The sequence below is a fragment of the Alligator mississippiensis genome, chromosome 1 (assembly GCF_030867095.1).
Source record: "Alligator mississippiensis isolate rAllMis1 chromosome 1, rAllMis1, whole genome shotgun sequence".
NCBI classification, from domain to species: Eukaryota; Metazoa; Chordata; order Crocodylia; family Alligatoridae; genus Alligator; species Alligator mississippiensis.
In genome coordinates this window covers 446,667,177-446,692,065 of record NC_081824.1, presented here as the reverse complement: position 1 = coordinate 446,692,065, position 24,889 = coordinate 446,667,177, and the positions used below count along the sequence as shown (strand labels likewise).

At 46.5% G+C, this 24,889-nt stretch overlaps 1 protein-coding gene across 3 annotated transcripts in view; it reads right to left on the bottom strand.

The window, feature by feature from the left end:
* MTMR2 (myotubularin related protein 2) overlaps positions 1–18,651 on the bottom strand; it is an 89,040-nt gene extending 70,389 nt beyond the window's left edge. Inside the window, exon 1 of one of the 3 annotated variants that reach the window (XM_059721138.1) lies at positions 18,447–18,651. Coding sequence is in view for 1 of the 3 variants with exons in the window: in XM_019483651.2 (XP_019339196.2) it covers positions 18,447–18,532 (86 nt within the window). In the remaining 2 variants the exon portion in view is untranslated. The remainder of the gene's footprint in view (positions 1–18,446) is intronic. The other 2 variants (XM_059721139.1, XM_019483651.2) reach the window with 2 other exon arrangements.
* Positions 18,652–24,889: the final 6,238 nt, after the last annotated feature.

The window sequence follows — 24,889 nt, the reverse complement described above, 5'->3', positions numbered from 1 at the left end:
CTGAGCTGCTAACCAGGACAGGTTTTTATACTGCTGGGGCCAGCATAGGTGCTGGCCCCAGGCTCTAGCTCCCCCTGGCTGAAGATCCGGGAACAGCTGAGCAGGGTCAGTTTGCCCTAAGTGGCACAATTTGCCCCACACCAAAGTGCACATTCAGGCATGTGTGGTAAGGTACAAATCTCTGGCACATGTCTGCACCACTGCTATTTGAGCTGCTGCAAGTGCACACGCCTGCATGTGTGGACACACCTGTGGGGTCTGATCCAGCCCACAGACTGGCCTTATGCCATGCAGCAGGCCCATGGTACAAAAAGGTAAAGCACCAGTGGCACAGTGAGAGCACACTCATCTGTGTGCCCAAGCCTGTCATCTGCAGAAGCAGTACTGTTAGTAGTCAGGATACTCTGGGTTTCAGAATAAAGAGAAATGGGTTCTATCCCCAGCTCTTACATAGATTCAATGCACTGACCTTAGATGAATAACTACACTGAGTTTTCTCAATCAGAAAAATGGATTTGGTAACATTTATCCTTCTTTATAAAAAATTTTGAGACATACAAATGAGGACCATTATGTAAATCCTAATATCACAGTTCAAGAAAAACTTCTCCCTATTAGCAACTTCATTTAAATGTCAAACAACATTTTCCATTTGTTTTTAAAATATTTATCCACAATAAAAACACCAGGTAAAATTGAACAGGATTTTGATACAATCTTAGAAGAGCATTGATTTTGGAGACAGTGTGCACAAAGGGGAAAAAAAAATCAAAGATATTGAAACGAACAGTTCATCTTGAACACTTTTTTTGTATCAAAATAAAGCACTTATTTATTGAATTAATCAAGAAAAGTAAAAAATATTTTGTTGATAGGAAATTAAAGCAAGCTGGACCCAATGAGGATGAATAAATACATATAATAATAATTATTATAATGTTATTAGGTAGTGTCTTGGATTTCCAATCAAGGATCAGGACTTTATCATACAGGATGTACTAATTAGCCTAAAATAGACATACTTATTAAAACAGATTGTATTCTGCCCCCCTACTGCTGTAGTTCCCATTTCTAATATTTACATTAAAATAGTGCATACCATCAACTATTCTGTTCCCTTCTCATTAAAAACATAGAAAATAAGAACACTAGCAACTGACTAATCAGTTGTAAGATTTTTGTAAGCGGTATCTTTTACTGAACCAACTGCATGGTTGGGGTACATTTAGACAAATGTTCTAATGTAGCACAACCTTCAAATCTTCAGTTTTCGACCTGAAGAAAAATGCATTGCATTTAAAATCTTGTCTAAGTCCATCCCAACCATGCAGTTGGTCCAATAAAAGATATCACCCACAAAAAATCCTTGCGTCTCATATTTCCTGGACCATCACAGCTGCATCACTTGACCACCAGCACCTAATTCAAAACTGTCCATCTTCTGGGTGGCAGGGGCCACAGATCCCAGGCTGCATGCACTGTAGGCCACACTGGCCATGTCTACATGAGATGCTGACTGTGCAGTTCTTATTTCACAGTCATTTAGTACTTGCATATACAAGTAGTAAATGCCTGCACAGTAACCAGTGTTACTGTGCAGTAGCGTCCCCTAACAGCTTTTTGGTGACGCTGACTGCATGGTAGCTGGTTACTACTGCGCAGTAATGTCGCATCATGCTTTGTGCCACGTGATACTACTGTGCAGTAGTAATGAGCCACTGCACAGTCATCGTCTTGTGTAGATGCAGCCACTGTGAAGCAACTCTCCCAAGATCCTGCCACAAGCAGCCCGCTCCCCGTCACCACTCGCACAGTGCAGGCAGCCTGGTTCCTCTTCTGTCTACACACATAACCCAGCTTCTCTTGCAACCACACATATGTAAACCTGGCTCCTCTCCTACAATGACAAATGGAGCATGGGCAGCATTGACCCATTCCCAGGTTCCCTCCCTCCATGTTGGCCCACCCCATCCCAAGGAAATGGGGGCAGAAAACAGAAACCAGAAGGGGGGAGGGGGGGCAGAAACATCAGCTACCATAACAGGAGCAATGGGAGCAGCAGTGGCTGGGCAGAAGTTTAAAAGACTGCATGTGGCCCATGGGCTGCCAACTGGACAGTCCTGACTTAATCAGTCATAGTGATTCCAGACAATGACTAATGAAGACAGAAAAAATATATATTTTTGAATGGAATACACATACATACATCCTAGTTTGAGAAACATATATCATCTAACAGAAATTTTGTCATGGGAAAACTAAGAAGTCTCTCACAGTCAGACAATGAGAGGCAGCACATAATAACAGGCTAAATATAGAGTGTGGATAGGGATGCCTATATTCAAATCTCTGTCCTGGCTTACAGCCAGGACCCCCAACCTCAAATGACATCTCTGCAGAAACAGACAACCTAACTTCTATTATCACCAGGCCATCAGGCCTTGTGATAGACCCATATGCCAGCTGTGCCTCCTCATCAACACAGACTATATCACCACTGGACCAAACTGAATGACTAAAATGAAGTTCAAGTAGGAAACTGCTTCAGGTTTTTTGATCTACTTCAGTGGAAAGCTGCTGAAGAAAATCTTAGAGACAGAAAAGAACTAGTCATCCCTTCCCTTGTCCTTCAAATAAGCAAGAACACTGGGGCTGGAGTGGTGTGGGCACTACGGTGCACAGCTGACATCCCACCCATGAAGTTGCAAGTTCGAGGCTGTAGCAGCAGCAACACTGTCAGATACCAATGAATTTGCAAATTTGGCTAAATATCTTGTCACAAAGGAAAGGACTGGACCAAACAACACAGGTTGTAACATCCAGGATTCATTAACTTGCTCCTCTACCAATGCCATATATACCATCAGCCTACAATACCCCTCTGCTGTCTACAATGGACAGACAGGGTGATCCCTATGTGAAAAAATGAATGAACACCGGTTTGACATCAGTTCCAGAAAGACAAAAGCCTGTGGCAGAACCCTTTAACCTCCCTGGACATCCCATCGTTGATCTCAGAGTAGCTGTTCTTAAATGACAAAACTTTAAAAAAACAACCTGAATATGAAATTGCATAACAAGAAGTCACCCATAGACTGGACTGAGTTAAGTATGGTCTCAGTGGAGACTGGATTCTTATCCTATTACTTGAACTAGCTTTTATAACCTCCATGTCCCTCAATGGGTTAACTGCTTTTCAGCTCTTCAACCCACCCCTGCTCTCTGCCAGTCCATTCATAGCATCCAATGAGGTAGGCTATAACATACAAAACCTCAAGCCTCTCCAAACAAGTTGTCTCCAAGGGCATTTATACATGTATCTTTTCGTCCTGTGACACACTGGAAATCTGGCGGGATGGAGCAGACTCAATTAATCAAGTCCTCTCTGCACACAAGCTGACACACACTGCACTGCTTCGCACTGTGGTGAGTCGCTCCTGCACTGAGCCACCTACCTCACTGTGCCCAGCCAAAATCCAAGCTTCAAGTGCCTCCCCTGGGGCACCTATCTATGATTGATCCCTTTCCTGGAGCACAACCACAAGCCTGGGGTAGCGCTGCCACCACCCAGACTCCAATCTTTGTCTAGGTCCTGTGCTACCTGGGAAACACAAGCCCTGTAGACCTTGGGATCTTGGAGTGCTTCTATTAGCCTAAAGCATAGAAAGTAGCCTCTCAGTCAACCAAGTAAAGGGAGCAAAAAGGCATTCCCAAACTTGCCTAAGCATGTATCACAAGGCTTGCTAATAGATAGGTTTATTGGGTAGAGAGGGCAGGCTTGGGGATAGGTACAAGTTAGAGAAGTATCAAAAGAAAATCCCAGAACAAACAGAAATGTCTTGGCAGCCTTTTGACAAGCAACTAAAACACTAGATTCTAACTTCCCTGCTACATTTCATGTTCGTTGCTCACAATTCTGTCCAGGGGATGATTGAGCCTGCTCTAGAGGCCCCATGGCTAGCTGGCTGTGTCCCCAAAACATGTCTTCCCCACTTCCAGGAAGAAGGGATCTTGTATATCCCTGTTGTGACCTCATCACTAAGTTCCCACCAGAAGCAGTCCCTTTGGCGACGGACCGGTGCTTCCAAATGACATAAGACTGGCCAGGTGAAAGAACTAGTCACATGACCCACAAGGGTAGGAAAATGAGACAAAGGGAGCATGTCCTCCCTCCCTTAGGACTGTCTCCAGCCCAGGTCACAGCCCAGTGGTAAATGAAACAGACTGGGGGGAAGGGTTGCCTGCTTACAGCAGAGAGGCGGGGGGGGGGGCACAGTGATTCCTCCACGCGCATGCAGTTTTATAAGTGGCGCAATTTGCATTGGTGCACAGAAAATAGCAGCAGTGCACTTTTGAACTAAAACACCTCCAATGTGTTTTAGTTCAAAATGCACCGCCACCATTTTCTCAGCGCTGATGTGCATTTTACCACTTATATAACTGCATGCACCACAGCGCGGGGCACTTCTAAAAGCATGCGACACTGTGGCGCAAGCAAGTGTACAAATGTCCCACGGTGCCACCCTGCCCTGTCTTCTGCCTTACTTCAGACTAATATAGTAGTTTAATAGTTTCTAGGGTCAGAAGGGACCTGAACAGATCATCAAGTCTGACCCCCAGCCCGACAGGAACGAGTGCTGGGATCATAATACCCCAGCCAGATATCTATCCAACATGATTAACTACCTCTCTCTCTTCAAATCCCTGTTAGCTACTGTACTGTGATTTGTTTGTCAGTCTCTAGGAATAAAGTATTTTTTAAAAACTATGCATTTGCATGTCTTCTAACCAATACAAACTACTCATTTGGAAGGCTGAAGCCTACCTTTTAGAAGCAACTCCCAATGACTTCTCTGAATGTTAGATATCCACTCCCTGATATCCCAATGCTCAGCTCTCACACTTGGACCAGATTTTCAAAAAAAGAACCCAGTCACAACATAGGCATTTACATAAAGGTCAGATTTTTAAAAGCGCTCCACAGCCGACAGCTCCCCTGTAAAAATGGACTTTCAAAAGACATCAGAACTCAACCCACAGGCCCCTTACTATGGACCTAAATGGAAGCCAACACTGGTTCAAATCTTGACCCTGCAAGATACCCTAAAATAGAGGCAATCCCAAATTAACGGACATTTTTTAAAACATGACTCCTTGCCCTCTTTGTGTATGAATTTTGACACTGATGTGACAGAAGTATTCTTACAAGACCACTCAACTAATAGCGGCAGCTTTTATCCCCATAAGTAATAAAAACCATGCTTGTTGTATGCTCTCCAAGCACAGTGAGAAAAAAAAAAACTTAAACCACTGAACATATTATGGATTTGAATGCAGCAGATTCAAAACCACAATCTTTAACCTTAGATTATCATAAGCACATTCAAATAGCCAACAATATTTGCCCCAAACAGAAAAGAATTCACTTAAAAAGAAAACTACCCTCTTTCCTAAAGTGTCACTGAATTTAGTTAATGCATAAAAGAAATAAAGCATCTTAAAAAATGTCCTGTCTTTCGAAAGAGGAGAAAACAAATTAAAGCAAATCCCACTGCATCCTTTGTCCTGATTGAAGGTAATTTCATTAAGGAAAGGGTAATAAGGTCTTTTTTCTTCCCCCATCTAAGGCAAATTGGAATGACTCTAGAATCAGTACATATTAATCACAGAACTGGTCCATCTTTTACACCAGAAGCTGCACTGACGTTGCTGTGGAAACTTGGCAGTGTTTGTCTCATACTAACATAGTTACCATGGAGTCGCAGCATGCTCACGAAGAGAGACATACAAGGGGATTCGGCTCCTTGAAAAACTGTTGTGACTGAATGAATGAAAGTGAGAATCTCATTTTTAGACATAAGGAGAGCCTGAATTTTAAGCTACATCCTGTTCTGAAGAGACATGTTGTTAAAGTGAAATCAGGAGGTTCTGCAATTGTTTCTGAAATGAGCAGCAAGACCCCTTCTAAAAAAAAAAAAAAAAAGAACGGTCAGTCATGGTAACTCAACCTGAAGCTCAAAGACTGAAGCAAAGCTGTTTCTGCCCTGTAGGTCACCTCTGATAAAGTCCTGCTCCATGTGTGCAATCCCACTGGTTTCAAATGAAGTGCTCAGTATCACCTGGGAAATCACTATTCTGTTCATAGGTCCCAGTCCAGCTCCCTCCATTTCAGCTACCTTTGGTTGTACAGGCCTCACATGAGTAAAAAAAAAAAAAAAAAAAAAAAGAGTAAAAATTTATTTTTCTCACTAATAATCTGCGGCTATTACTGACAAATATGTGAAACTGTGGCATTTGTACACAGACAATAAAATGACTAGACTATCCCTTCAAAAAAGTTACTTACAATCTCTGGGGGTATAAATTAAAAAATGACTAACCTTTTCGAGAGAAAAGGAGGGAGTTTGTAAAGCAATAGGAAAAAAATCATAAAATGTAAAAGAAAAGAGAAAAAAATGAGAAAGCCCTGCCTCTCATCTAGATAATTACGGAGAGAGAAAACTGGCGGAGGATGCTACAGATGCTAGAGGGAAAAAAAATACGTGAGAAAATTCCAATTATTATTTTTTCTATTTTCATTGCTTTTTCTTCACATCAGCTGCAGAAGAAATGTAATGATAGTCAGTGCAGTTAAAGACATCCACTTGTTATTTCTAATAAAGGCAAACTAATAACGAAGGACGTTACAAGTTCATCGTTTCATTTCTATCTACATTCCCTAAATCGCCCTCCAAACCAACTTCTTGCTATCTGCCACCTCCTTTTTTCTTTATGCTTTTTTCAATGGCCACTTCCTAATACTACCATCTCCTCATAGCTAAGAGGCCTCCCTATCTTCTCTCAAACCCTTCTTCAAAACTACAACGCTTGTGAGAAGCTTGACCAGAGTGTCCTCAAACATTTCTGCCTCACTGCTAACTTGTGCTAGTTCCAGCTGCCTTCTTTTTTCTGTCACCTAAAAAAAACTCTTCTACAACATAAGTTTTTGGGGGACATGTATCAGGTTTCCTTTTGTAGCCCCAGATGTACAGTAAGCACTGAATAAGCAATAGCAGCAGAGCAGCTCATCAGGAAAAGGGTCATGAAGGAGACGCTAGAAGGCTATTGATCCTGCTGAGTGGTCTGAAAGAATATATTTGGTTCGTTCTTAGTTTTTAAAAAAATCAATTCACCTCTTTGTACAGCAGCTATAAATGAACCCACAAAGCACAAAAAAGTGCTAAGACAACAACAGAATCATCATTGGCAATCGTCGGTCTCGAGAGACCATGGAGACTGCGCCTTTGGTAGTTCACTGGGTACCGCAGACTATAAATGGAGAATATAACAACAGAATATAAATGGATAAAAAGAAACAGTTCTTAATATAACTAAAGTAGTACAATAATGAGGAGGGGTAATAATATAAAGGGGGAAATTATTATTTTGAAATTAAAACAGGCAATTTTGAAGCATAAACAGGACAAAATATCAACTGTTACTTTGAGGGTAATTATTGTAAATAATTTGTTGTTAAAAGCTGTATCAGTATCTATTTTTAGAGAAAGCAGCATGCTCTTGCCAGTGCTTAGTGCAGTGCACCCGACTAGGTCGGAGGCCAGCACTCGAATCTAAGCTTCCCCTCTCACTGGGTGTGAAAACTCAAGTGAAATACTTCATGTCTCTGCCAATATAACTCTGTACTCCCCTCCCCCAACCTTACTTATACTCAAGGGCCCAGAAGCAGTTATGCATCTGGTGGCATTTTTACACATGCACCGGGGGTGGGAGAGGGACGCTTTAATTAAAACGGCTCCAAGAGCCACTCTTATCAAAGCACCCTCAGCATTGCACTTCAAAATGGCGGCAGGGGTGCTCAAACGAGCTTTAGCTGAAGTGCCCCCGCCACCACTTTGAACCACACACGAGAAGCGGAAGCTGACAGAGTGCTAATTAGCATGCTCCAGCAGACACAATTAATTGAGTCTGTTGGGGGGGCAATTAATTGAGTCTGCTCTGACGCTCTGTAATTACAGCACATCAGAGCAGCCTCCCCGCATGTCTACAGGCATCCATAGGCATTTCTGAAAATCCCACTTAAAGTGCTGTGGCTGCAGCCGCTAAAGCAGGGGCAGGCAAAATACAGCCCACGGGCTGCATTTGGCCCCGCTAGGCGATTCCATCTGACCCTGGGGCCCCTCCATGAGCCCCCTGTAAGCCCTGGCCCTTGCTGCCCACCCCTCCCCACCCCCGCAAGCCGGTGCCTCTATTCAGGAGGTGCAGCTCTTTTCATTAACCAACCATGCCTCAAACCCATCCTGGCCTCACCTGGCCCAGCCCCGCAAGCCAAGGGGCACTAGATACAAGAAGGCTCTGTCTGGCTGAGGCTCCTGCCCGGCTGCTCCAGGGCTGTCCCCAGCCTCCCTGCCTGCAAGCCTGGCAATGCGAGTGAGGGCCCCCCAGGCCAGGGCCACGGACTCTCGCTGGGGGTACAGGGGCCATGAGTGTGGGGAACCACGTGCTATGGGTGGACCTGGCCCTGCATACTGCCACATGCAGCCAGGGGCTTGGGCCAAAGCAGCATGTTACGGGGCAGGGTGGAGCTGGCCCCAGACACTGCCACCACCAGCGGCTGGGAACTGTGGTGAGGGTGTGGGGAGCTGAGCACTATGGAGCCGGGCAGGGCTGGTCCCACTTGCTGCCACCACATGCAGATCCAGGGACTCATTCACTCTGGGGATACTGAGGACTGCCCCCAACACCCCCCCCCATACCATACCTCCAACACACAGCCACACCCTCCCACCACCCCCACACACACTCCCACACCCCCACCATACCCACACACTGACATCCTCCCACGCACCCCATCCCCCACCATATCCCCAAACATACTCACACCATCCCACAGTCCCCACACTCCTACCCCCACCATACCCATACACACACCTAAACTCTCCCACAAACCCCTGCCCCAACCACATACCCCACACCCACACCCCTCCACACGCCACACACCCTATCCACCATACCCACTTCCCAACCACACCCCCTTACCTCCTCACACACAACATACAAGAGTAAGCCTGTACTTTGAGCTGTTATGTAATAGCCTCTAGATACACTACACACGTGCACATAAAATCAGGGCAAAAATATTTTTTAAATAAAATTAAAATATGTTATAGCAGATGTTTGATTTTAATACATGATTTGGTTTTTTTCCAGTTTCAAGATGGCAACCCCCCCCCCCAAAAAAAAAGAGTACTTGCAAGACAAGGGGAGGGACTTAAGTCAGGGGTTAGGGGCAGGATTTCTGGTCCAAAAATGGCAACCATGGGGCGGGGCAACTGTCAAGGGGCAGGGCTACCTGTGCAGCCCTCAACAGCTCATCAAAATTCATTAAGTGGCACTCCAGCTAAAATAATTACCTGCCCCTGCCCTAAAGCAACTCTGGTTTAAGAAAAATATAAGAACTAAAGAAATGGGTGAGCATTAAGTGGATTTTTTCACACTTTTTAAAAATACATCTCCTTGGAGATAGTTACCATATTTTCAATAATAATTTTAAAAAAGTTACAGGGACTAAAAGGATTCACATAGACACAAGAGAAAATGACCATCCAAGAGACAGGACCTTAGCCTCTCAGATGTTTGGAAGGTTCCTCAACTGAAAGTGGGAGATGACCCACAAACGTTTCAGACTGCTATTAAAGACAGCTGCTGGATTCATGGAAGATTACAGTTTCTCTCCATCACTGGTTCCCAAATTTTCCAAACTGACAAACTCCTTCTAGGCTATTTTCACAGCTCTCTCTGAGACTCCTCATTCTCCATAATGAATTTTCCCTACTCTACAAATTAATCAAGAGACGACTTTGTAGTCCACACTACCTTATCAACATACCCAAAGGTACTGCATGCAAAATATATTTCAGTTTCAATTGTGTAATGACTTATCTTTCCTGTATTAACATGACTGATTAATGAGACTGTCTTGAGATGCTAATTGGTTGTAGGCACAGCAGATTTTCTCAGAGGCAAAAGTAGCTTGTTAAAATTCAGGCAGTCCAAATTTATTTTTAAAATCTTATGAAATCCTGATTCATGCATGTAAAGAATCATATGCAAATAGCACAGAAAGAAGCAATGGATATTTATGTTTTAGTGAACACTAAAACCAACAAACATCTTTATGTTCAAACTATAAATTGATCACAAAAAAAAACTTAGTAAATGGGTTTTTCATGTCTGGTAGTGACCTGGCTTTAGCGAGTCCTTCCTCAGCAAAGGGATTATAAACCCAGCTCCTTCCCATTAGTCTAATCCTCAGGGAAGAATTCCTCAACTGTCATCTTTAATCATGTCAGCCATTCACAAAACCTTTACAGAGATGAATGAGGCAGTTCACATTTTTCAGATCTACTGCTTCAGGTAGGTTCCAGTGCAGTAATTTTAAACTCATATCTGAAGTTATCCACGTAACTGTAAGGACAAGCAGCATAACTATTTTCGTATGAAAGTGTAAAAAAAAAAGGGGGAAATGTTTGCGGTACTTCCACTTCCCACACTGCTTGCTTGCCCCTGCAAACAAAACCTTGTAGTGTCAGAACTCTCTCTAGACCACAATGGGCCAACCTTTTTGGCAAGTGTGACACAAATTAGCCCTGCACCTTCCCTGAGTGCCACTCCAATCCCCTTCTCCTGCCCGATCAGATCCTCTGCTTTCTGCTCCCTACCCATGTGTTGCCTGTTCCCCCCAGTCTGCTGCCAACCATACACACAGATGGCCAAGCTACTTGTGACACATGCCACAAGCTAGACACCCCTGCTCTAGACAACTGTTACTTAGACCCATATTTATTCTTACGTGTTGGATTTTTTTCACACAAGACACAAATATTAATGCTGTCTCTTCATTTATATATAACTGTCTCCATAACTTCACACAGGAAACATGAATTGATAAACAGGCTCATGTAATAGATAGATGCTTGAGTATCTAAATAGATGGTTGCTTCTCAGCAGGACAAGGAGCTTTTTAAAAATCTAACAGTGGACTGTGTTCATGTCATCTGCTTAGTTATGAACCTGCTTTCTAGATGACTGTCACTCCTTGGATACCCCCTCTTTGCATGTTAGGTGCGACTTTTGTTAAAGCAAAATGACCACACCAAGTTCAAAAATTTAGTTTTTAAGTCATCTGGTAATTCTCCTAAAATCAGAATTGCTGTAAGAAACAATTTAACTGGAGACCACAGATTCTAAGGTACTGACGGCCATATTATGCTTTTTAGTGAAATATATCATTAAAACAAACTGGGTTCTTCAGTGAGCAAGAAAGCTTGCTCCCTGTGCTAGCTAGTAGTCCACCATTTTTAATTGCACCTCAAAGGCTTTCCATAACAAAATGAATTTACAGAAAGACTCAGATTTTTTTTAAATAGACTGAATGTAAACCATCCTGCTTGACATTTCAAGCAAAACTATCAAAATGCCAAAGATAAAAATGTAAAGTTCTCTCAGAAGAACTGAGGAAAAGAAAATACTGGAACTACATAGCTAGAGAAAATGAAATACTGTAGTAAGGGTTGCCACTGGCATGAAACCCAGTTCTGCAAGTACTCCATGGGAGTTCATACATGACTGTCATTCCTCACTACCCTTATGAACTGTTAGGCTCTTGCATTAAGGACAAAACCCATATATGGAGATTTATTCAAAATGTTTACTTCAGGGAACCACTGTGAGAAGTAAGATTTCTGGTCTTTCACAGTTTGGTAGACTTTGCAGTATCTTTCAATCTTGCGATTTCTGGAAGAATGTGTTTGAAATGAGAAGAACATCTGATCATGTACAAGAGTGGAGGTAAAGAAACTCAGGTGGATTATTTATTTGCTAGTGAGAAAATGGGATTGGAAAAAGAGGTGAAAGACTGCAAGGTAATGCCAGGAGGAGAAGTTACCATGCCACATAGAATGGTTACTGTCATGGCCATGACGATAAAAGGAGTGAAGCATACTAAATATCAAAAAGTTCAGAAAATTAAGTGGTGGAGGCTGCAGCAGGACAACGAAACACAAGAGGTCTTCAGAGCAAGAATGTTGGAAGAAATACAGGTTGAAGAAATAGAAGTTCCTGAAAGTTGGGGGCAAGAGGCAATGGATAAGATCAGGGAAGCGGGAAAAGCTCCACTCTGTGAAGTGTCATCTGGAAAGATGCCTGTTGGGAAGGAAACGTGGTGGTGGAATGAGGACGTCCAGGAAGTGATAATGGAGAAGGAGAAATGTAAGAAATGAAAATATACAGGGGACCCTCTGGACTTTGAAGCATACAAAGTGGAGAGGAAGAGGCCAACAAGGACCATTGCTAAAGCCAAAATGCTGCAATGGGCGATTTGTGGCAAAGGCTAGAAACACAAGAGGGCCAGAAGGAAGTGTACAGGATCACTAAAAGAAGGTAGAGATTGACAAGGGATGTGATGTATGTGAGAATAATCAAAGACGAATCTGGGAGACTGTTGACAAATGAAGAAAAGATTAAATAGTGGAAGAAATATTCTGAAGATTTAATGAACAAAGAAAACCCAAGAAGTTTGCGAGCAAATGCCACAGAAAACCGAGGCATGGTAACTGACATAAGCAGAATATAGGGGAAAAGAGCATTGAACAAAACGAAGAATGGAAAAGCAACAGGACCTTATGATATAACAGTGGAAGTTTGCAAAGTCTTGGGGGAAGAAGGAATTGATATACTGTGGGAGCTGTTTAAAGTGATATTTTCAATGGAAAAGATGCCAAATGAATAGAGAGGGAGTGTGTTGGTGCCAGTATTCAAGCAGAAAGATGATGTCCAGGATTGTGGCAACTATTAGGGAGTCAAGTGGACGTCTCACACTTTGAAAGCATGGGAAAGAGTGGTGGAGAATCGGTTAAGGACTTTGATGATCATTGGATGGCCAGTACAGATTTGTGCTGGGGGAAAGTACCCTGGATCTGGTTTTTGCAATAAGACAGATGATAGAGAAATACAGGGAAGGTTGCAAAGATATCCACTTTATTCTTATTAACCTGGAGAAAGCCTATGATCATGTACCCAGAGAAAAAATACAGGAGTGCCTGAGAGTTAAAGAGATGCCATAAAAATTTGGCAGAACCATGAAGAACATGCATTGGAAATATACAACAAAAGTGAGGAGCAGTTCAGGAGGGACAAAGTTTTGGAGTGAAGGTGAGAGTACATCATGGGTCAGCTTTGAGTCTGTTCCTGTTTGCAGTCATGATGGATGTGTTTACTGAACCAATAAGAAAGACACCACCCTGGACTATGATGTTTGAAGATGACATAGTCATTGGCACTGAGAGTCTAGAGGAAGTGCAAGCTGGATTGGACCATTGGAGAGAAGTGCTAGTGGAGAAAAGGAATGAAGATTAGTTGACCCAAAACGGAATATATGCACTGTGATTACTCTGGAGGTACCTGATGTTGGAAATGTGATAATCAATGAAAAACATGTTTAAAAAGTTGACAAATTCAAATTTTGGGGGTCAACCGTTCAGTGGAATACAGAGTTGGATGAAGAGTTGAACCATCAAATAACTACTGGGTGGAGAAACTGGAAACTGGTGACAGGAACATTATGCGACAAGAAAGCATCAGAGAAGGGGAAGGGAAAAGCGTGTGTGCATCCAGCATTATCGTACAGAGCGGAGACATGGCCCCTGAAGAAAATTCAAGAAAGAAGACTGAATGTGACAGAGGTGAGAATTCTCCGATGGATGCGTAAGTGACAAAGATGGATTCAAGTGAGGAATACTGTACTTACATCAGAGGATCGGTGAAGGTAGTGGAGGCATTTAAGAAAGTACAAGAGAGAAGAACAGCACAGTATGGACATGTTCAAAGGAGTCCGAAAGACTATGTGGGAAAAGAAGTTAACAGAATGACACTACCAGGGAAAAGGGGAAGAGGAAGACCGAAGATGAGATGGAGAGATATAGTGGAGAGGGACGCAAGAGAGAAGGAGTTGGAAAAAGAAGATACATATGACCAAAGTCCATGGAGAGCCAGGATCCACAATAACAACCCCATTTAGACAGGACAAGCGAGAAAAAAATAAGAAGATTCAAAATGTTTACTTCAGGGAAGCACTGTGAGAAGTAAGATTCCTGTTGTTTCACAATTTACTTTCTTTGTCAGGTGCATCTTTAGTAGCTTGAAAAACACTAAGTTCTATTGTACCTGGCTGTTTTCTTTTAAAATAAAATCTCATCAAAATTTGAAAAAAATAATCTAGACAATTATAGCCATCTATTTAAAATTATTCAGGTACAAATAAACGTTAGAAGGGATTTTCAAAACCAACCAAGCACCTGCCTATGTCTCCAGGCCCCAAACACTCTTGGAAATCTAGCACCCTTAGAAAGATTTCACAGTACCCCAGGGTGTTGCATCCCCCTGGTTAACAGTCACTGTGCTAAGAGCTGTAATTGCAAACAAAGTCCTGCTCTTACTCAGTGGGCACATCTACATATACACTTTAATGTGCAGTAGCCTATTTAATGCACATTAAAAGGTCACATAAAAAACATGCAATTATGCTAACATGCAGTAAAATAGGCTACTACTGCACGCTAAGCGTGCCTTAAAAACTGTGCGCATTCATTACTGTACATTAAGACAACCTAATGTGCATTTCTTTAGTACCTCACCCTGGAGGTACTAAATTTAATGTGCATTAGAAAAAGAGCCGTATCTCATGAGTAGATGCACCCAGCCTGGAGTATGCCCAATACAGACAGAATCTGCAGAAATACAGCTACTAAAATCTGCCTCTGCTGAGCACATGAACTGTATTTCCTCACCTCCAAGGGTGTAAAACATCCATATTTAAAGGGTGCTATGGAATGCTGCTCCATATTGGCACTGTTAGGTGTGCAAACACCTATAAATGATTCACAAGATAAACCAAGAGCTTTCCAATGTGAATCCAGTGTCAAAAACATTCTGATTTCTTGTGGTCTTTCCAAGTCCATTGCAACAGAAGAACTATTCTATTATTTTTCCATAGTCACAAAATGAATGAAAGCTAAGAGATGGCATCTTCCAAGGATTGCCTTGAGTCTAAAGAGGGGTCAATTGAGTCTAGAAAGGTTCAGAACCTTTCTAGCAACTGCAGGCTGTGAGCCTTGGCACCTGAAGTGAGGATCCTATTTCTTCTATACTCTGAATGACACAGGCTGCCTGATTTGCAAGCAGAAGTGATGAGTCAGACCTGCAGGAAAGGACAAGTGGGGGTAGATTGTGACAAAGCACTAAAGAGAGGAAGGGGAATAAACATGGAATAGAGACTGGCATGGAGGGGAGAAGGGAAAATAGAGCAGAGAGTCAGTAACTCTGTGGAAGGGAGAGACTGAGATGGATGAGGAGGCCAAGGCAACTAAAGGTAGTTGGGCAAAGAGACTGAAGTGAGATGTCAGGGATGAGACACTGGAAACCAGTGAGGATGGGAAATATGGAAGCAGAGTAACAACTGAAGGCCAAAGAGACAGTCAAGGATGAAAAGCCAGAGCTAAAGAGACTAGGACTACCTGGGTAAGGAGAGTGTAGACAAAGAGTCATAGATGGGTAAGCAAGAGGAATGGGACAAAAGAGTTTATCTCCTCTGGAGCATGCTCCTTTCCACAGCCTGAAATGAAACCCGAGATCCCCAAGTTTCACTACTCCTGCTGTCAGTATCTATGGGTGGAAACAGATGTCATCTTTATGGCAACACCAAGACTAAACTAACAGATGTCCATAACCATTGTTGCACCACAAATAGTGACTGTGATTAAGGTGGTATGAAGTTGTGTTACTATTTAGTAGCAGATGTCTGTTTGCTTTATGGTGCAAGAGTGCAGTCAGCCCAGAGCCATCCACATTCTCCAGCCGCCCTGGGCAGATGGTCTGGGAGCTTGAGGGGCCTGATCCTGCATACCCCAGGAAGTCCCAGACAGAATCAGGGCCCTCAAGCCCCTCAGAGTGCATCTGTTCTCCCCACTTATGCAGATGTGCCCCCATGATCTCCTGGGCACATCTCAGTAAGCAAGGAAAGTCAGGGTTTGAGGGACCTGATCCTGAGCTGGAATTCCTGGGACATGCAGGTCTCAAAGAACATGTCACCTGTTGCCCCACAGCATCAACACACAAGGACAACAGGAAACATACATTTCACCCAATAAAGCAGATCAGGTGTGCAAGAACACAGTCCAGCACAGTTGATCCACTTCATTTGAAAACACCTATAGGTGAGATTACACATTACAATTAAGACTATACCAAGAGCACTTAAAACTTGAATGATCACATATTAAGGCTCATTAACAAATGCATCTTAATATTATGCCACTTTGGATGAGAATTATCTTTGAGCTGTGCTACCCATCTTGAGTTAACTTCTGAGTGTTCACCTAAGATTAAGCCATTTTCAGTCCTCCAGTATCCCAGGAGGCACTGCATGATGACTGACAGCTGGGAATAGCCTGGTAACAGGTGGGTGGGGAAGGGGTGAAGGGAGGGAAAATGGATGGAGGTAGGGGAGTCAGGGGACAGGGGTGGTACTGCAGGAGGGAAGATGGAGTGGGTAGGGAAAATGGGGGAGGGGGAGAGGAGCTACCGATCTGCTGCTCCCCCTACCCCAAATTGCCCTCCCCACCCCTAGATCGCTCTCCTGCCACAACTGCTCTGCCCCTCACCAGTTCCTCCACCCCCCCAGATCACTGTCCTGCTGCCCCAATCAGCCTGAGTAGCAGAGGTGCCAGTGGGGGGTACCCCCTCCCTGCCTGCTCCTGGGGTCCCTGCAGACCACACTGGCCCTGCTCACTTAGATCCAGCCCCCACCAGGCAGTGCAACTGAAGGAGAGGCAGGGGGAGAAGGCAAGGAATTGCCAAGCATTTGTGCAGCCCAGCGGGGATGGATCGGGGTGCATGGGGTGGCACAGGCTTTGGAAACCCAGTAGCAGGAAGGGAAGGCAAACCCCTCCCCACTGTGACAGCCACCACTGCTCTCTAGCTGATTAGGGTGGCCGTTCAGTGATTTGAGGGTGAAGAGGCAATCCAGGCGTAAAGAGGCTGATCACAGGGTAGAGAAGGAACCTGGGGCAGCAAGGGGTAGAAGGAGCAAGTGAAACAGTGGGGGTGGGGGGGTTTTACCCATGGGCAACTGGTGCCTCCTGGGTCGGGGGGGGGACCAGATCACCAACGGGGGGGTGGTCCCCAGCAGCTGATCGCCAAGCCCAGAACCACCAGCAGTGAAACCAGAAATGCACTTCTGCCGGCACTTCCAGTTTCTCAGCTGGTGCTTCCACAGGGTGCACGGCCAATCTCCGGGGGTGCACGTGCACCTGCATGCACCCCTATGCATCACCAATGGCCTTACCCCCTCCTCCCTTGCCTATACTGTGACTAGAGAATGAGCAAGCAGGACAGGCATGCCGCCCCTCGCCCAGCCTTGCTCATCAGCCCTCTAGTGGCAGGTTTGACTGTGCCTATTAAGAGGGTATTAACCCCAAATATGTGACTGATCACTAGCACTAGTTAACCTTGACACAGACTAACATTCCTTAGCTTTGCCCAGAAGAACTTTTACAATCTTTCTCCAATGCCTGATGAAGGGTGTTTGTGCCGGAAAGCTTACAATTAAATAATTTTTTTTTGCAGACGAAAAATCTTACCATCTCCACTACGAGTCCTGATCGCCTTTTCCTCTAGACCCATACGGCTACAAGCTGGCTACCCAACATGTCACCTCGCCCCAATTCTCCCCCGTGAAACCCTCTGGCAAAGCGTCCCTTTCCCCACTAGCGCTGGTCTACATCACTCCAGTAGGCGCCTGTCCTCTCTCTGCAGGTCGCTGTGGCGGATCTAAAAGGTCCCAAGCCAGCTAACGCTTTGCGCGGGCATCGGGAAGATGCCAGGGGATGGGATTTCTGCGTCGTCAGTACACCTGCTTTAAACGCCAAGGGAAGTGCACGCACGATCCCTGCTAAAAGAGCACTGCCAAGGTGGCGACCTTGAGCAGGGAGAAGTTAACCAACGCTGGAAAGCCGGAGGTCAGACACCATCCTCGCCATATCACCTCGCCGAAACAATGCGTGTGCCAGCCAGGGTTTCACTGGCAGTGAGTGCAACTCGTCTCCAATGGCGGTCTGCCACAGCCACATAAAGCCACATGGTTGGTGCCACCTTCCACGCATTGGCCAAACCAGGCACGAAACGTGGAGCAGCTACCAAAATCCCTCATCAATCCGAGGTCCTCTCCTTTGTGCCAAGCAGGTCGAGAAGGTGAAGGCAAGGCAGAGGCTGCACCTGGGCCCTTCACTTTGGGTTCCCGCCCGCGCCAGGGAAGTGCCAGCCACCCACCCACCCCCGACCCTGCCCCGGGCCCGCGGCTCCTCCGCCTCCCGCTCGCGGCCCGCGGCTCCTACCTGGACAGCGAGTCGGCGCTGGGCCGCCGCGCCGCCGCCGCCGCCGCCGGGGGGCCGAGGCTCTCGCAGCTGGAGCTCTTCTCCATGCCGGGAGGCTTGGGCAGGCGGGCCGGCAGGGAGGGAGGCGGCTCAGGCAGGGGGCAGCGGGCAGGAGGCGGCCATGTCCGTCCGCCCACAGTGCAGCGCGGTCGGCCGGCGCCAGGGCGGGAGGGAGGCAGGGAAGCAGCCGGGATGCGGCCGGGCGGGATGCGCGGGGCGGTGCCAGACCCGCCCGCCTGCCCCGCATCCCACCGCACCGCACCGCACACCCACACCCCAGGGCCAGGGGTGCGCGCACACACATAAACCCACACCCCAGGGGTGCACACACACACTCCTTGGGGCCAGGGGAGACCACACACACACAAACTCACACCCCAAGGGCGCACCCCCACGCACACACAAACCCATACCCCAGGGGTGCACACACACCACCCCAAACATACACCACATTGGGGGCCAGGGGCACACCCCCCCCCAACACACACCCCCATACCCCAGGGGTGTGCACACACCACCCCAAGCATGCACCACATTGGGGGCCAGGGGCACACACACACCCATCCCACACACACACACACACACACAAACCCACACCCTAGGGCCAGGGGTCACCCCCCCACACACACACACAGAAACCTACACCCCAGCAGTGCACAGACACCCCCCCCCAGGGGTGGGAGTACACACACACACACACACACACACACACACACACACACACAGCAGGGCCAGGGCACACACCCCCACATACATATACACACCCCAGGTGCACACACACACACCACACCCCAGGGCCAGGGGTGCACACACATACCCCACATACACACACAAACCCACACCCCAGGGTCACACACACAACACCCCCAACCCACCGACACAAAAACCTGCACCCTGGGGCCGGGCAGTGCGAGCCAAGGCTGACAGACCTGCCTGGGTGGGGCGCGAATGCAGCGCGGACATGAGCCCACATGGAGCCGTCGCCCCCCTCAGCCTCGTCCTCACAGCCGCTCCAAGGGGCCGGTACAGGGCACGTGGCCAGCGCCCACTGGCCCTCGAACTAGTCCGAGAGCCCCTGCACACGCCAGGCTGGGCAGGCCTGTTTGAGGTGCATTGGGAATGGGTCCGTGCCCACCAAGTACAGCTAAAAGCCACCTTAAGGTGGGGGTCTCTGAGTGCACATCGTGTGTGGGGTGCGGGGTAGTGTGTACAAGGTGTGCCACTGCTACTTGTCCCCAGAGAACCAAGTGTCCACGCCCATCTGGACATGCCCACCCAGATGATGGTCAAAGGTTCATAATGGGTGCACCAAGGAGGGACAGCAAAAAGAGTACACCAGCCAGCACCTACTGTTCCTTGAACAAGTCCAAGAGCCAGGGGACACATCAAAGCTGGGCAGGAAGGGGGGGCACTGGGTGGCTGGGACAGGAACAGCTCTGCAGTGACTGACCAGGAAGGAAGGAAGAAGGGAAAGGACAAAGGAGCCAGATTGATTCCTAGTGTGGCTGCATTTGTGCTTCAGGCTGTGCTGCCAGGGATTCCCTTGGCCGGTTGCGATGCTGAATGCCAGGCATCAAGTACAGGAAGGTGGTGGAAAAGCAAGGGGATGAGAGGCACACATGGCTGGACAGCACACACCCTGCCCCATCCTGTGTTCCTGGAGGACAGAAAGAGATTGCTCTCTGGGACACAGATGTTGCTGAAGGGGACAGCAGAAACCAGTACAACCTATTTGGTGCAGAGACTTGGGCATGAGCCTGTACAGAAACTGTTAGCCCCCCTCTGTTATTAGGGGGCACTATTAAGTGTGCACCAAAGGAGTTCTTGAGACACTTAATGCAAGAGTGGGGACAGGAGTGAGGGTCAATGGTTAATAAAAAGTGCTCCAAGGACAGACACCAAGCAGAGCCAGTAGCCAGCACAGGGAGGGTGCTTCTGGCAGTGGGCAAGTCTGGAGGCCATTTCTCTGAACTGGAGAGCAGGTGGGAGGGACAGGGAAGGATAGAGGAGGCAGATGGAGATGGTGATAACAAACAGAGAGGATGGAAGCTACTTGGTTAACTTTTTTGCCGTCTGGAGTTGCTGGAAGGTCAACAGACAACGCTCCAGAAGCCTGTCATAGGGATTTTATATGTAATGTGTTTTGGCCTTGTAAAGAAACTATAAGGAAGCATCTGTTTACCAGAAGCCAGACAGGTGAACCTTAACAAATGACTTTGGCTCCAGGGGTAACTTTCAGATCTCTCAAAACAAAAGCTAATATCCAGTCACATTTCCCTCTTTTTTCTATCATTTCTTGCTTTTGTGGTTTATTATTGTAATGCCATATGAAGTAGATAGCTGGAAACAAGCTCTCAGGTCATCGATGTGACCCTGGGGAGTTTGTGGGTGAAAGGGCCAGGATATAGAGGAAGGACTGATGATCCCTATTGTACATTGTCCACTGTAAGTGACCAGGGTATTTGCATTTAAAGACAAAGGCTTTGCATCTCTCTAGTCCAGTCCTATATCTTGAGCTGATGTGGTAATGCAGACATGATGATGACAGATTTATTTCCATGTTACACTACTGCAGGTCACAAATGTAGGGTTATTACTTATTTCTCCAGAAGTTGGTTGGAACACAACTGTTCCTACTAATAGCAAAGGGAAATTGTAACTCATCTTTGTCCAGTATGGGGATGAGTTGGACAACAGGAAATTAAGGGAGGGGACATGATAGCAGGGGTCAAATATTTGAAAGGTTGACAAAAAAGAGGGAAAACAACTGTTGTTCCTTGCCTCAGGGGTAGGACATGAAGATGGCTTTAAATTGCAGCAAAGATTTTGATTAGATTTCAAGAAAAACTTCCTTACTGTTAGAAGGCAGAAGAATAGACAGACGGTCCAGGGTGGTGTGAGATATCCTTCACTGGAGGTTTTCAAGAGGATGCTGGATGAGCATTGGACAGGGATGATTTAGGATAGGGCTGTCCAGTTTATAAGTGTCTGGGAGACACATGCCTCAGGCTGAATCAGTGAAGGCCACATGTTGTATGGGCTGCACACTGTGTGGATATCCTCCCCTTCACACCCCTCCAGATTTAGGCTTCCTAGATAATGCATGGGGGCAGTTAGGTACCTCAAAGTCAGCCCACTAAGCAAAGAGCCACCTAAATTAGCTAAGAAGAAATGCAAATAGCAGGGAGGGCTGTTTCTTAAATTCCTGCTCTCTTGGCGCTTCATAGCTTTTCTCAGTGCTAGCAGAAGACACCCTACTCAGGCATTTGTGGTTCAAAAGCTTTCATAAACGCAAGTGTGTAAGGCCCCTCTTTAGGTCACTTCTCTTCTAAAAGGTAGGGCACTGTTCTGGTGCCATTTTTTTCCCCCTCCTTATACAAAAAGGAGGCAAAAGCACTGACCCAGGATATGGCAGACCTGGGTTTAGGCCTTTCTCAACCTGAGGGGATTCAAATGCACATCCAGATCTCCTAGAAGAGTGCCCTGATCACCAGGCTATAGGATAGGCTGGATGCAAGCATTCTCCCTACTCTCATTGAAGCTGTTGCTTATTTATATGAAAGGCTTTAAAATTTACTGGGCCAGAGAGGAAGCAAGATGGTTTAGACAAGGATGACCTCCTGAGGTCCTTTCTAGACCTACTTTTCTATGATTCTAAGAATTGGTGAGCTGGTAGGGTACTGTCAAGCCTGATTTGATTCTGGACATACCCAAAAACAGATCTTTAAATGCCAGGGAATCTGTAGTGTTGAAGACCGAGGAGCCTCTGGACTTTAGACATTTGCAGGGTGGCAGCTAAGCATGGGTGACTGGTGCCTCCAGAGTCTTGGGCGGCACCAGCGGCCAATCGCCGACCTGGGGGGGGTCCCCCAGTGACTGATTGCAGCGCTGGCGACAAACCCAGAAGTCCTACCAGCACTTCTCTTAGTGCTACCGGCACTTCTCTTAGTACCGCTGGCGGTTCTCAGTGCTGGCCAGCGCCAATCTCAGAGGAGGTGCCAGCCAGCACGTCACTTGGTGCCCCCACTCCCCAGCTGGCGAGGGCCAATCTCGGGGGAAGGGGGGGGGAGTGGCATATGCCCTCCCCCCATGCCCTCCCTACGCATCACCTAAGCAGCTAAGGATCACAAAGGGCACTTTTACACATACTTTGGGGCACAGGGGGGAATGCTTTAATTAGAGCGGCTCTAATTAAAGGGGTCCAATTAAAGCACTGTCACATCTTGTGTATCAGTGTCCCTCACTTAAAAATGGCATCGGGAGTGCCTGAACTAATATTTGACAGGCTTTAGTCCATGCACCCCCACTGCGATTTTAAGCACGGGGACGCTGATACATGAGATGCAGGAGACTGCTGAAACACAGCAATTGCCATGCTCCAGCAGACTCAATTAATCATGCCTGCTCCAATGCAATGTAATTCCAGCACATCAGAGCAACCTTGGTGCTCGTGTATAGGTGCTCAAAGGGATTTGTGCCCATTGGTCATATTTTAGTTGGCATTTATTTGCTTTTTCTTTAATGCGCAGTTCAGCAAAGTCCTCTTAATTGTTTGTGCACACGTGAAATTGTAGGTGTTTCAGTTCTGATTTATTTTGGCATTTAAGTGAGAATGGACCTTGGTGTTGGGAAATGCAGCCATTGAGCATGCTCAGTGCATGTGCTGTTTTGAATAAGATATACATGTGAGATTCTGAATCCTGCCTCAGGCTACTTGGGGTCCCCTTTTACTTCCATCTCTGCAGGGCTCAATCCATTAGGCATACTCAAAGGATAGGGAAGGATCAGGAGCCTGTCTTTTGTCCAATAGTTTAGTGGCTAATGCCCAAACTCAGGGAGTGGGAGACCTGGGTTCTAGGTCTCCTCAGTCTGAGGAACTTTAAACTGACATCACCTACATCCCAGGCAAGTGCTTTTAGTTATCAGACTGTGGGATTATGTAGGCTGGGGACACTTTAGGAAAGCTGGCCTAATGGCTAAAAAGAAATGCAAGAATCATTGGAGCTAAGAGGAAAGTAAGCAAAAGGAGTCCTCACTCTGTAGCCTGGTGAGGAAGACACTCCCTTGGGAGAAAGGGAGAGAGATCTTGTTCTGGCCCCTGGGACTACTTATGTATTTTGCTTGAATTATGCATAAATAGCGCTGGGAAAAGGAACTAGAACCCAGAACCTGCAGTTTCCTAAAAGGGTACTCCCTGCGCTGCCCTACAGACTCAAGGTCTGCATTGGTTTCCACCCAGTGGCCCAGCTTTAACATGAGGGATGGGATTGTCTCAACACTTCTTAGCCACTGGTGATTAGGACACTTGTCTCCTACTTCCTGTGCAACTGCTCCAACCACAAAATTACCAGGTAGTAGGTGTGTGGTCTGCCTTCTTCCATGCCAATGGTGGGTGGATCTTCTGACACCACATTATAATTCAGTAAGATCATGAAGTAAACCATGGCTGTCCAAATTCTAAGCAGCTGGGGGGCCCATGCTCCATGTGCTTCGTCAGGAGAGGCCACACACTGTGCAGACTGCTTTGAGGCAAGCCGCAGCCGCCTCCCCCCTCAAGTTGCATGCTACATGGACTCCCCCTCAGCTGCACCATGTGTCTGTGTGGGCACCAACCTCCCGCAGCTGCACCACATGTCCATGCAGGTGCCCCCCAATACTACATTGCGTGCCCATGGCCTCACTCTCAGGTCTCCATACCTCCCCACCATCCAGGGGCAGAAACAGGCAGCAGAAACCAGAGAAGGGAGGACCACAGAGTTTGTAGTTGCAGCCAGAGTAATTTGGGGAGGGGGTCTGGTGGCCAGGCAGAAGCCCAGGGGCCATAACTTAATCCTTTGCAAGCTTTATGAAGCCCACAGGTTGGTTCAGGGGTTGGTTTTGTTCAATATCTTCATCAGCAACCTGGAAGATGGGATAAGTGTACCCTCAGCAAGTTTGCAGATGACACCAAGCTGGGGGGAATAATAGATACACTGAGGGTAGAACTAGGGTTCAGAGAGGAGCCTGGGGGGTCAGCCTGCTAGCCTGGGGCTGCTCTGCTCAGCTCAATGTGCCACAGAGAGGCTGGCTGGGGCATGAAGGTGCTTCAGCACAGGGCTAGCCAGCAGGCAGCCCCTGCACTGAAGCATCCTTATGCCCCAGCCAGCCAGGGCAGCGTCTGCACAGGTGCTGCTGCAAAGTAAAAAACTGTGCAGCAGAACAGTACTTGTATTTATAAGTACAGTACAAGGACTATTCTGCTGTGGAATAAATTAATTTACTCCAGCCTAATAGGGGCACACATGTACATGTGAGATGTTTACTGCACAGTTAGTTAGTTTAGTGCACAGTAAACATCTCATGTAGATGCACCTACAGAGAAATAAATGAAGCCTACCCACTTTCTGGGCAAGTGCTCTAATCTG